We start from the raw sequence: 13,259 nt of genomic DNA, 5'->3' as shown, positions 1-13,259 counted from the left end.
TTAGTGTTAACAAAATAATAAAATAGTAATAAAAATCTGGAATGTATTGAAATTGAATAAACACTATAAGATATTTGATGAGGCATTTCACTAGTAACAGTTGAAGGGAGCTGAAATTACATAGTGGAGCACTACAGTTGATAATCAGTATTTACAACAGAAAAACAAAACTCTCAGCATGCTGCAGAATGAATGCATGGTTATGGTAGAAGAAAGCCATTATATGCATGTGTATAGATAGAGATTATTCATATTAGAGAGTGGATGAAGTTCTTGATTTCGGAATCTTTTCATCCTCTGAAGGAGGTGATGACTGTGCTGCGTGGTAAGTTGAAGAAACAAGCTGTGCTAAAGCAGGAACAGCCCCGCCTGCATTTTTGAAAAGAAAGACATTGTTATCAATTCAGCAACACATTAAATCCATTGTTGTCAATCAGGATCAAAGAAAACAGCATTTTGTTAAAATTCTGCTACATTACAGTGCTATAGCGCTGCAATAGCAGCTATGTACTAAATTGGGTGTCGCAGAACAATAGCGGTTTGTGAAAATTCTGCTACACTATAGCGCTCTATAGCTAGCCAGTATTTGACAACGCTGAGTAAATCTTTATCACAAGGATAAGAATATCAATAGAAGCTTAACACTTATTAGGTGAGAAATTTTAGGTGCTTTGTGTGTGTAACTTATTACCCTACCAAGTTGGCAAAATAAGGAAAATAGAATCAGAAATTCACCTGCCAGTCCTGCACATACGGAGGAGAATACTATCACAGGTGGTGTCTGAAATCCAGAGAGTTTTCAATTAGTTAGATGGTAACAGACTAGCAAGTTTTGCTGAAATAAGAAAATTCCCTAGTAGTATTTCTGCTATGCGTATAAACTATAGTTTTTTTTTTTTTTAAAAGCCAAATTATCCCACCGAAATTGACACGGAGAGAATCGAACCGGAGATATCCATATAAACCAAACATGAACGCGGCCATATATAAATAAATTTCATAGAAATGATGGAAGAGACTATATTCGATTATCCAAACGATACCACAATATATAATGACTGCAGCTTTATGTTACAAATTACACAATAAAACAAAGAAGAAATGAGTCATACAGAAGAATAAATTTGGAGACATTCTTAATTGGGTTAAATATGTTTCTGGTCCTTATAAAATTGGAAACTTCTAAGTTTAGTCCTTACTTAATTTTAATAGGTTTTTCAGTCCTTATAACAAAAAATTACTTCTAATTTTAGTCCCTGATACAACAAAGTTTGTTTAATTATCCTTACACTCTTAAATTTTTGAACGATTTTTTTGAGACAAGTTTAGAACAATATGAAAGGTTCATTTACTAAAATTTAGAATTTTTTAACATGAAACGAATTAAATATGAATTTTTTAAAACGGTAAAAGTTAAAGATAAAATTAACAAAATCTCAACGTAAAAATCAATTTTTGCGACAATTTTTTGCAGAGGAACTTTTAGTGATGTTCTTAACACGTCTGCAAAAAATTGTTCAAAAACTCAAGAGTTTAAGCATAAATTAAACAAATTTGAATTGAGGAGGGACTAATACTGAGTGAAAAAAAAAATTAGGGACTAAAAGAACTATAAAAATTAAGTAAGGACTAAACTTAAAAGGTCCCAATTTTATAGGGACCAAAAATATATTTAACCCTTCTTAATTCATTGGTAATTTAAAAGCATAAATATTTTACCAAGGTCAACCAATAATTTTTTATCAAAATAGGATTGATCCAAATGGAAACAAATATGATTACGTAAGTTGGTGGAGACTGCATCTTTAGTGTTTTTGAAAAGGTGACTAAAATTTCCTCTTGGAAAAAAAATTCAAAGCCAGTGGTAAAATGCAATTGATAGGGAAAAAAAAACTGTGTGCAGTATTCATGAGGTCAATAAAATGATATAAGGTTTTTTCTTTTTAGCACCATGATTCTCTTACAAATTATAGAACGAGTTTTGAATCAGCTTAACTTTATCATAGGGTTGAAACAAAAACTAAATGACGCTAAATATAAAAGAGAAAGCAAGGGTGTCTAGGGAAATAAGATCGCTCTCTCGATATCATTGGTATCCTACTGCATACCAATAACTCTCTAAGGATGTCCCAGACATGTAAAAACGGTTCAATACCCAATAAAAACTATTTCAAGGGACAAATTATTTCTTTTGCAGGTATACACTCAAAAGTTTACAATTAATGTCATCAACTTTCGCCATTGATTTGGAGAAAAATAAGAAGAGTGTCTAGACACCGGCTAAAAATATCTCCATGATTTAAAAAAAAAAAAAAAAGGAAGCAAAAAAAGTAAATTATATAGAACATAATTCATAAACTGTTAAATGTCAGAAAAGAATACTATGACAATGAGATGTTTAGGATGCTTAATCTAAGATTTTAAAGCTAGTGAGTGACAAATATATACCTCACGAATCATTAAGTCTGAGGAAAATGTATAAAGAGAAAAAGGATAAAATGAAAAAGGAATACATATAGTGGGAGAACAGATGAAATAAATGAAAAAAGGGGGGATCAAATGGCTCAGGAAACTTACACCAACGAGAAAATGTACCCACATCGGCCCTTTTACATATCTATGGACAATCGGCATAACTGCATGACAAATGAAAAGAGAAATCATTTTGAATAATGATGGTATAGGTGGTTAATATTAACAAAAATAATACCAAAGAAACTCCATACTTTCAGTTTGGAACACAGACTAATTTTGCAATTACAGTATAGAAACAGTTAAACTTCATACATTCATCACATGAATGGCGAAATAGATCAATATTATGGCTACTTTTGCTATCACAACCTCTATCTACTTTTGCTATCAATAGTAATTATGGCCTGTACAATTGACAAGGCATGTCACATAATCTGATAAACATTGCCTAGGATTTCTGTCTTTTATCATTCACATTGAGCCATAAAACGTCATTTGGTTTGAACCCATAGTCTAACATCCAGTACCATATTGTAAAGAATGGAAAGGTTAATATTGTAAGTTCTGAATCAAACAACAAATGTGTCATTTAATCATTAAGATTCATCTGTTCCGCACCACACAAGTTCAAATCACCATAAGCAACATTTACATTACCAACTTAAGTGTATGTGAAATATCACACTGATCTCATACACACAACTAAATCGTCATTAATATTTACAGGCCCATTAGGTTGAAAAGAGAAATCCTTTTGAATAATGATAGTATAAGTGGTTAATATTAACAAAAATAATACCAATGAAACTTCATACTTTCAGTTTGGAACACGGACTGATTCTGCAGTTACAGTAATAGAAACAATTAAACTTACACATTCCCTTCCATCTTATAATTGAAGGCCACACATCCCCCAATTAAAGTTTGAATGCGGTGCATCTTAGTTGTTTTAATTACGGTATTTTTAAGTTTTCTAATTGATAAAATCAATAAGATAAACTAACACTCTACTAGGGTGGAGCTTTGATTTAAAATAAAAAATAATAGTAACGATCACAAAATTCTGTGCATTATATCTGCATATTTTATTCCATTCTTCAAACATGAATCACCTTTTAGAGGAGCATACTAAGCTACCACTGATGTAGCACGGACACTTTAGTTTCATGGCGTGTCCAGTGTCTGACATGTGTTAATGTAGGACACCAGCCAGTGTTGTCAATTGTACTATTGTAGATAGTTCAAATTATACTATGCTACAGTGCTATGATGGCCTCTATTTGACACACTTTGTACTAAATCACTTATCACACATCACAAAACAACAGCGGTTAGTTAAAATTCTGTATGCTTTAGCGCTATAGCTGCTATTTGAGAACATTGGCATAGACAGGTGTGGTTACATTCAACCACTTCTATCATTTTAAATTATTACTGCTATGTACGTATTAGTATCCGTGACAATATCAGTGTCGTGTCCGGCGAATATGTGTGTGCTTCATAGGCTACCTATCAAGCTGATACATCACAATGACACTACATACTCACGTTTATTTATGTAAATAAAAAAAATAAAAAATAAAAACACATACCATGATTGAATCCATAGAATGCACTTGTAGTGCCGCCAACAGCAGAACCAATCTGCAAAAAAATAATCAAAACCCCTTAATTAAAAATCAAAACCTAAAAAAAAAAAGGAGAAAAAAAAAACAACCCACATAAAAAACCAAACAAATTCCACAGTTAATAACACAATTAGATCCAACCCACAACAATTAAACATGAAAAAAACAAAAAAGTTAGGATTTTGACAAGAAATAAGAAATGGGGTACTGAGAATTTTACCATAGAAAAACTATCCCTAATAAGTGGAGCGATATTCCAATTACTAGTTTCCTGCGGAAATTGAAGAGAAGAATGAAATCAAAAGAGGAAAAGGGTATTGGAATTGAATAGAAAGAAGAGTGACGAAGTTGTGAAGTGGGAAATTACCATTTCTTTTGAAAGCGGACCTGCGCAGTGATGGCATCGAATGTTTTTATCAGAAGCCATGTTCATCTCAAAAAAACACGGCTACGCAAACAAGAAAGCTTCCTCAAATTATAAGTTGTTGTGATACTCGTTAATTTACAATAGGAAAAAGTTTGTGTTTTTTATATTATTTTTTATGGTTCTTAAATATAAGGGTTAATTATGTTTCTAGTCCCTATAAAATAGCGACCTTGTAAGTTTAGTCCCTACTTAATTTTAATAGCATTTTTAGTCCCTATAAAAAAAAATTACTTATAATTTTAGTCCCTGCTAAAACAAAGTTTGATTAATTATCCTTAAACTCTTAAATTTTTGAACGATTTTTTTGAGACAAGATTAGAACACTATGAAAGGTTCGTTTACTAAAATTTAGAATTTTCTGACATGAAATGAATTAAATATGAATTTTTTAAAACGACAAAAGTTAAAGATAAAAAGTAATAAAATCTGGATGTAGAAATCAAATTTTGCAATAATTTTTTGCAGACGAACTTTTAGTAATGTTCTAAACATGTCTGCAAAAAATTGTTCAAAAATTTAAGAGTTTAAGCATAAATTAAACAAATTTGAATTGAGTAGGGACTAATACTCAGTGCAGAAAAACAAAATTAGGGACTAAAAATGCTATTAAAATTAAGTAGGGACTAAACTTACAAGGTCGCTATTTTATAGGGACTAGAACATAATTAACCCTAAATATAATATATCTATGATTTCATTAAATCTATAATTTTATCAAACTTTGTTATAATAAAAAAAATGTATTTTTCCTTCAAAAAAGATGTGTATCTTTAGTTAGTAATCATACAAAAAACATAAAAAAAAAAATGCACTTAAATTTTGTCCTTAAATTAGATTAAATCATAATTTGGGATCCTAACTAACTTAAGGAGTGCAAGACGGAGAATTGAAAGACATTACAAAGAGGAATTACAATACACTCACCAACAAGACAAAGAACAAGGAAAATGCTAGCCAGAAAACAAGACAATACCGTTAGATGGCTAACGTATCTCATACACTGAAAATGAATAATCCATCGGAGATGAAAATCAAAAGCTAATTTCTTTTTAGTTTTTAACCACAAAAAAGAAAGAAGTTTCACTATCAAATAACTCGTTTACAAGAAAGTCAAATCAATTGATGAGAAGATCGACATTTTCTAGACCTACTTCCTAAATTTTTGAATTGAATGAGGTGGTCATAAAATACATTGAATCTGCAGAGTGAATACCTAACTATTGTTGAATGAGAAACCAAATGCTACAATAAAAATCACATCCCAAAACACAAGTGATTGACGCTTTCCTCCATCCTACAATCACTTGAACATATAATAGAGTTAGACGAAATCGTTTCATGCCGACTTAAATTGTCCTTCTTTACATAATAACCGCCACAATAGACGACTCTTTTGTCTCAACATGATCCTTCAAAAAGATGTTATACAACAATTGCAAAAATAGCTATGCTCGCCAATTCAACTGAAGAACATAGGCACTTTGATCAATTGTTTTCAAGTAGGGGCAGGCATATCATTTTTTTTGGTGATAGGGGCAGAAAACAAAAATTCCAAAGCAGAAAGTTCAAACATATTTTACAACACTGCTATATTAACAAAGTAAATATTATGCAAAAACCATCTTACTTGCAGCCAAAGAAACCTTTTTTCACAGTCAACTCGGAGGGATGTGCAGTTTTTAGAATGCGATGATTGGTTGCATCAATTATGCTGCATATAAGTATAAGCTCATCGAAAAGTTACGAAGAATCTATTTCCTGAAACGCAGCTTGCAGAATAACTTGTTTGTCACCCATTCAAACATTTACTCGAAATTTATACAATTTTTTGATCAAGCTGATTTTGAAATAGCTTTTATGATAAGTACTTATGTTATAAGTGATTAATTAAGATGTTTATCCATTCTCTCCCAATTGTTTCTACCATCTTATGTGAAACAGCACATTTAATACGCCTCCAATATCAAAAATATTAAAATAAATTCACACACAAACACAGAGATTGTTACAAAGGGAAGGTATACTAAACTATTCAAAGTTAAAGTAAACAACTGCGGTCAAGATCTTCATCAACTGTGCTTGAATAGCATCATTTGCTTTGTCTAATTAAAGCCTAAACACAAAAGCATTTTTAGGAGGCCATTAAATGATTATTAATAGTAAAAGAGATTAAATCATGCAAAACTTGATGACTAATTGGGAATTAGTTAAAAATTTAAAATACTTTATGTAGCTTTTTCTAGGGACATGAAAAGGAGGGAAAAGGAAAGTATTTAATCCAGCAATGGGACCATCATGGAAAGAAATTTGGATGTAGTGTCTCTCTAGGTCTCTTTACCAATGTTTGAAAAATTGGATCAGAGATCGAACTAGTGAGACCTCCGGATCATGGTTCAATTAGTTCAACCACAACTAAACCAAATGATAAATAAAAAGAAGTTAAAAAAATGAAAATCTTTTGAACCGATTGCGGTTCAACCTGCTTCAACGGTTTCAAATATTGGTCTCGACACTATGCTTTCCATTATCTAGTATCATCCAGAAAGAAACACTGTATTATTCAAACAATTTTGCTTAGTTTCGCATTGATACTAGAGAAAAAGGGATGAACATGAAGCCACTCAAGAAACTCCATCTTATTCAATTCTTACTCCCATTCAATCTCATATTAGGTTCTTCTACACCTCACCATAATCACACAAACTACTGTGGGAATATTATTAGAAATGGTGGTTGGGCCTAACACAACCCCACAAAACCGGCCTGTGAGGTGAGGATTGCCCCCACTTATAAACAAATTGTCAGGCCAACTCCTAACCGATGTGGGACTCTTAACACACCCCCTCACGCTCAGGATTAGAGGTGGCTCAGGATTAGAGGTGGCCCAGTAACAAATTGTCAGGCCAACTCCTAACCGATGTGGGACTCTTAACACACCCCCTCACGCTCAGGATTACCCCTCACGCTCAGGATTAGAGGTGGCTCAGGATTAGAGGTGGCCCAGTAACGGAAACCTGACAACAGGTGGCCCAGAAACAAATTGTCAGGCCAACTCCTAACCGATGTGGGACTCTTAACACACCCCCTCACGCTCAGGATTAGAGGTGGCTCAGGATTAGAGGTGGCCCAGTAACGGAAACCTGACAACAGGTGGCCCAGAATCGTGAAGAGGCTCTGATACCATATTAGAAATGGTGGTTGGGCCTAACACAACCCCACAAAACCGGCTTGTGAGGTGAGGATTGCCCCCACTTATAAACAAATTGTCAGGCCAACTCCTAACCGATGTGGGACTCTTAACAAATATCAAAACTCAACCACCTTTCTTGACTTCAAATTCTTCTATATCTTCTCAATTAAGGATAACTGTTAACGTTCCAACTCATGTACCAGAATTTTGCAAAGGGTGTGAAAATCCTAATGGAACCTGTAATGCTGGCTTGAAGTGTTTGTGTCATCCAAAAGAATGCAGTAAGTGCTGTGATCATATTATGTTTTTTATTCTATTTGTTCGAAGTTATGAGAAAAATATGTAATAGTTTTGTGACACTAATGTTATAATTTGCAGCAGATAAGGTCATCTCCAAGGTTGGATCCACAAAGTCTACTGGTAGTGTGTTTTTCTCTTTGCTTTCTTTCATTGGTACAATAGCCTTCCTCATGTTTGTCTAAGTCTAACAAGATTATCTAAGGACTGAATTATTAGTAATGCAGTAATTCGCGATAAAAAACGGATGATGCAGCCTCAGTTGAGATCATGTTATGTTTGTCGAGATCATAGGTTACTGTAATTTGTACTTATGGTTGGTCCAGTTTGTAGTTTTAAATTGTGGTCCGCAACTGAAGTTGCGGCTGCATCAGCTGCATTTGTAAACAACTTAAAAACTATTCCTTGCCAAAATGTATGGTTTCTTATATATTAAAGTTGAATATTGGACTTAGGATAAATTCCATTCATGAGCGGCTGTTATGATTATGAAACAGTTTGATTCTTGAAACTTTGCACAATGGTAGATTTAATGATTGATGTGGTTGTTACAACAGTAATGCTATCTAAATCAGAGTAACAAATAAGTGCCTAACAAATATGTATAATGCTTTCAAAACCATTGCCAATACTACGTACTATCATCAATATTAGTGATAGTGGCTTCTTCCATAAACTGATACGTCATGATCAATACAATGAAAGTTCATAGCCCTTACAAGTCACAAAGATTAATATTTGAGAAATTAAGTTGTCACTCAGCTGAAAGAAATTAGTGTTGTGAATGGTAGAGTATTTCAAAATTAGTGTTCTACAGTCCCACATAAGAAAAGTTAACATACTCTTTGGTCTTTATATACCAATGAGAGTTATAACTACTAAACAACTTTGATTTGATTTGATTTGATAGTAGCAATTGAAATTTGGGAAGAGTTTTCTTCAAAATATATATTATATATATTTATTTTCTTCTATTATTTCTATTATATTTATTTCTATTATATTTCTTTCTTATATTATTTCTTCTATTATATTTCTTTCTTATATTATTTCTTCTATTATATTTCTATTATTTCTCGTTTTTTTCTCCAAAGAATAATATTTTTTGTAATCTAAGACTTTGCAATTTTCTTAAGCTGCAAACTTTTTTATTTGGTCAAAAAACCCGTATTAAATATTATTCTTTGGATAAGAGTTCTTCTTTTTTGACAAATTTTAAGAAGATATATTATTGGATATGGATGGGAATGAGCCGAGTCGAGCTTTGCTTAAATAGGTCTGGCCTAGTTCAAAAAACTAAGATCTAAGCCTCGGCCTTTTACCTGCCAAAGACTTTAATTTAAGTCTGACCTGACCTTTCTAAAAGTTTGGTTTGACCTATTAGCATGTCTAAAAGTCTAGTTTGTGTCACAAGTTTTAAATAGAATTCATTCATCCATTTTTCTTTCTTTTCAATTTGTGCAACGTACTCTATGTAGAGATAAACATTAATTAGATACACATTAAACTAATAAAACACAATAGTAAAATTTATAGACAGATAGAAACTCAAGAATAATCATGTCTGATAACAAGAAGGATTTCAAACTTAATTTGATAACCATACTTAACCTTAGGCATATTAGTACCAAGTCTCAAAAGTTCACAGTTTCAAACAGTAAGAAACTGAATACTAAATCAGCACTTGAGCAGGAAAAAATGCATAAAATCTTCAATGTGATAAAAAAAACACCAACTTAATATGAGAATTTGATGAAACTATTATTCTTTTTGTATTACTATATAAATAATAAATGTGGGGAAATGTAATATACTTATATACGGGCGGGCCTGATAGGTTTGATAGACTTTTTTATGAGCCTAAGCCTAACACATTTAAATTTATAGGCTTTTTAAAAAGCTCATGCTTGACCTATTTAATAAACGAGTTAAGCCGGACGGGGCTTTCAGTAGGCCGGGCCATAGGCCCCTAACAAGCGGCCTGGTGATGAAGTAGTTTTGCATCAAAAACAAGATAAGTATTTGTATCGTCTCCACAGGGATTAGTGCGACATCACGGATATTTCAACATCAAATATCATTCTAAGTAAAAAGGGTGATTGTTTGTTTGAATTTACAACTATGTTAACTAAATGCAAAAAGTAAAAGATGAGATTAATAAGGATTGAAACTTGTTAGGAGTAGCGTTTCTTAACCAAGCGTCACACGTAACCTAATGATCCATACGAATTCTAGCTTTATAAACAACATTATCACAATCAATTCTAAACTATCCTTCGTGTCCAAAGTGATATAATTAATTCTAAGGTATCGTTTAAACATTCGTGTCCAAATCCCTTAAACGATAACAAAGTCGATCGGATAACCTAATCGACCGTGTCCAGCCTGATTAAGCATCCGAAAGCATTGAACTCTTGATTATGGTGATTATCACAAGATTAACAAAGATGTCAAGTAAGTTAACCTAAGATATATTGCTATTCTAGCTCTAGATTCAAGAGTTTGTGTCCAAATCATCTTGAATCTCATTGAAAGCATTAACACAAGAATAACAACAATATTGAATATAAATTGCTAGAATCATATTTTGCAAGATCAAAAGATTACATGTTAGCAAGAATCAAGTACCTCTCATCCTAACAAAGAGTATTTAGCTACACATCATCATGGAAGCCTTGCAAGGATGGATTGAAAAGGAAGGAACCATTACACTTGTGATGTCTCAACAAAGGAATAAGGATCCAACTTCCAAAATCACTCTCACTTCATATGATCTACCCTATTTTCTCTCTAAGATATTACAATGAAAAACTAAGAGAAAAGCTATGGAAAACTAACTAAGTTACTATCTTATAATTTCCCCTAATGAACTACTAATATATATCATAAAGCAAGCCCAAAATATCTAAAAATAATATCTAACATAATATCTAAAATAATATCTTACATAAATATCTTGCATAACTAGCAAGTGGGCCACTTGAGTGAGGCTAAACTTCTATTTTAAAGGGCTGAGTTTTTTTACACCTACGCTAATAGCGAAATATACGCTATTAGCGTGGTTGGTCGGCCTAAGTTCTGGCCAATTGCAGTGTGCCATGTTGGTCCTTGACCCTGTTCTTCACCCTTGGTACGCTAATAGCGTAGTCTTCTGGAGCTTTTACGCTAATAGCGTAATTTACGCTAATAGCGTATTTCTTCAAACCCAGATTCTGCTTCGCTCCAGGTACGCTAATGGCGTACCTCTCTGGCCCAATTTCGCTAATAGCGTGGAATACGCTAATAGCGAATTCTTCAAAACCAGCTTTTGCTAATTTGCACTTTTTCATGATTTTTGGTCTTTGATCAGTGTCTTGAGGATAATTCCTGCACAAAAGGATAGAGTAAGATATATAAAGCGTAATAAGGCATTTAACACTTATTTCTCGGCTTTTCCGTCAATTACTTGCAGAACAAGTAACAAAAAGTGCTTAAAATATAACATGAATTTAACACTTTTTTGACACTTATCACTCTCCCCAACTTAACTCTTTGTTTGTCCTCAAACAAAGGATTGAAAATCAAACAAGTTATAGACAAGACACAAGTACAAAAGGCTTTGAAAACTCTTCAGATGAATGATTTAAAAGTGAATGCGCGGGCAAGTTTAAGTTTCCAACTAATTTAGAATTCTACTACTAATATGAGATGAGTCCTAAGTACAAAGTTCATGTCAAATATTTCAAAACAATAATATATTTACTTACGAACCACACCTAACACACTTCTTTGAAAGTAGGTAAACAATTGACAACAAATAAGTGAGGGTTATGAACACACATCCGGAAATCAAGTTAACATTCCAATCAAGTTATGTGTCCATCCAAATATCATTTCAAAAGGCATAAAAACATGGATCAAAAGGTCTTTGAGGGTTATAACTTGGCTTGGCTACAAAAGAAATGTCATATGTGGGGCAATTGAAATCAAAAAGCCTAACAACTAGGAACATTCCTTGTATCAACCATTAAAGTCCACAATCTTCCCTACCAATTATTACAAACCCTTGGTCTTCACATGAGATACACTTTGATCTTGACAACTTATTCTCTTTTTGGATTTTTCTTTCTTTTTCTCTTTTTCTATTTTTCTTTTCATGTACACATTGTTTTCTTTTCTTTTGTATTTACAACAACATGTTGTCTTGATCAAAGATAAAATTACATCATAGTACTTGACATAAGGTTTACATCTACCTTCTCTCCCCAACTTGAATCAAAATACACCCTATTTGAATGTTCCTTTACTCTAAGGCAAAAGGGACAAATAACATTGAAAGTTTAGGGTTCAACAATTAAAAACAACTCAGAGTCCTAAAGTGCGTCAAAAATGAACTGGGTTTAAATTTAAGGGCAAGTTCATCAAGCATGGTGCTTATGACTTGACAGTTCATAATTGAGGACTCCGATTCATTTGGCTCAAGTGGGTTAGCAATTACTCGCTCTTCTCACAAAGTAGGCTATTTGTGGTCAAGTATGTTTCACTCATTAACAAAAAATGTGCCTTGATCACTTCCATGCCTTCACACAATTTAAAACAATTATTGGATTTAACATAAAACAACCGAGTTAAACAATGAAAACCGGTCTCCTTGCATATGTACAAACACTTGAGGTTTCCTCACTTTTAGGTTAGAACTAAGTGGTTCAAAAATAAATAAATTATTGCGAAAAACTAAATGAAATGAAATTTGCACAAAGTACTCGTTCCATATTCGAGTAAAAGCTTAGAAAAACTGGAAACTTGTACCTTGGCTTTGCGCTTTAATCACAACTATGAATCATTATCAATCATCTGGGATTTGAAATTAAGCAAGAGTGATATGCAAGAAACTTCCATAATTAAAATGAAGTACTAAATTAACCAAAAGTGCTAACACATAATTTTAACTAACAAAAGATAACTATATACAATACTAAAAATGAATACTAACATCACTATACTAATTAAGAACAATTGTCATCACACACCAATATCCAAAAAATGATTAAAACTGGCCAAACTGCAGCTACTCGCAGTTGCGAGCAGCTTTACTCGCAGTTGCGAGCTAAGAGGCAGTCAAAAATGGTCAATGACCAATTTGCTCGCAGTTGCGAGCTGTTTCACTCGCCATTGCGAGTTGAGACAGTTCAGAATTCTGCTCTCTGTTTGCTTTCTGTTTTGAATGTTTTGATGCATGCTCATGACTTCTTAACTTATTATG

The 13,259-nt window shown here is 32.9% G+C and overlaps 2 protein-coding genes across 2 annotated transcripts; one reads left to right on the top strand and one right to left on the bottom strand.

Annotated features, from left to right (window-relative positions):
- Positions 1–52: 52 nt before the first annotated feature.
- LOC146930051 (uncharacterized) lies at positions 53–4,602 on the bottom strand. Its single transcript, XM_085701704.1, has 6 exons — positions 4,471–4,602; positions 4,324–4,374; positions 4,068–4,119; positions 2,578–2,636; positions 736–781; positions 53–369 (listed from the first exon to the last, which is right to left on the bottom strand). The coding sequence occupies exons 1-6, from the start codon at positions 4,534–4,536 to the stop codon at positions 254–256; spliced, it is 390 nt and encodes a 129-aa protein (XP_085557830.1). The 5' UTR covers positions 4,537–4,602; the 3' UTR covers positions 53–253.
- Positions 4,603–7,118: 2,516 nt separating this feature from the next.
- Positions 7,119–8,478, top strand: LOC146930050 (uncharacterized). The gene is made up of 3 exons (XM_085701702.1): positions 7,119–7,238; positions 7,801–8,001; positions 8,099–8,478. The coding sequence occupies exons 1-3, from the start codon at positions 7,136–7,138 to the stop codon at positions 8,200–8,202; spliced, it is 408 nt and encodes a 135-aa protein (XP_085557828.1). The 5' UTR covers positions 7,119–7,135; the 3' UTR covers positions 8,203–8,478.
- Positions 8,479–13,259: the final 4,781 nt, after the last annotated feature.

The sequence above is a fragment of the Medicago sativa genome, chromosome 4 (genome assembly GCF_051527215.1).
Source record: "Medicago sativa cultivar Bolivia chromosome 4, Bolivia_mono, whole genome shotgun sequence".
In the NCBI taxonomy this organism is placed as follows: Eukaryota; Viridiplantae; Streptophyta; class Magnoliopsida; order Fabales; family Fabaceae; genus Medicago; species Medicago sativa.
Note: the sequence above shows the minus strand (reverse complement) of the source record. Positions and strands in the feature narration are given on the sequence as shown.

Bases quoted from the DNA above. Each gene is read 5' to 3' on its own strand.
- LOC146930051 (XM_085701704.1), bottom strand. From the start codon at position 4,536: ATGAACATGGCTTCTGATAAAAACATTCGATGCCATCACTGCGCAGGT. The intron at 782-2,577 runs GTAAGTTTCCTG...TCTGGATTTCAG, and splicing joins GGGTACATTTTCTCGTTGGT to ACACCACCTGTGATAGTATT. The intron at 370-735 runs GTGAATTTCTGA...TCAAAAATGCAG, and splicing joins CGTATGTGCAGGACTGGCAG to GCGGGGCTGTTCCTGCTTTA.
- LOC146930050 (XM_085701702.1), top strand. From the start codon at position 7,136: ATGAACATGAAGCCACTCAAGAAACTCCATCTTATTCAATTCTTACTC. The intron at 7,239-7,800 runs GTGGGAATATTA...ACAAATTGTCAG, and splicing joins CCATAATCACACAAACTACT to GCCAACTCCTAACCGATGTG. The intron at 8,002-8,098 runs GTAAGTGCTGTG...TATAATTTGCAG, and splicing joins GTGTCATCCAAAAGAATGCA to CAGATAAGGTCATCTCCAAG.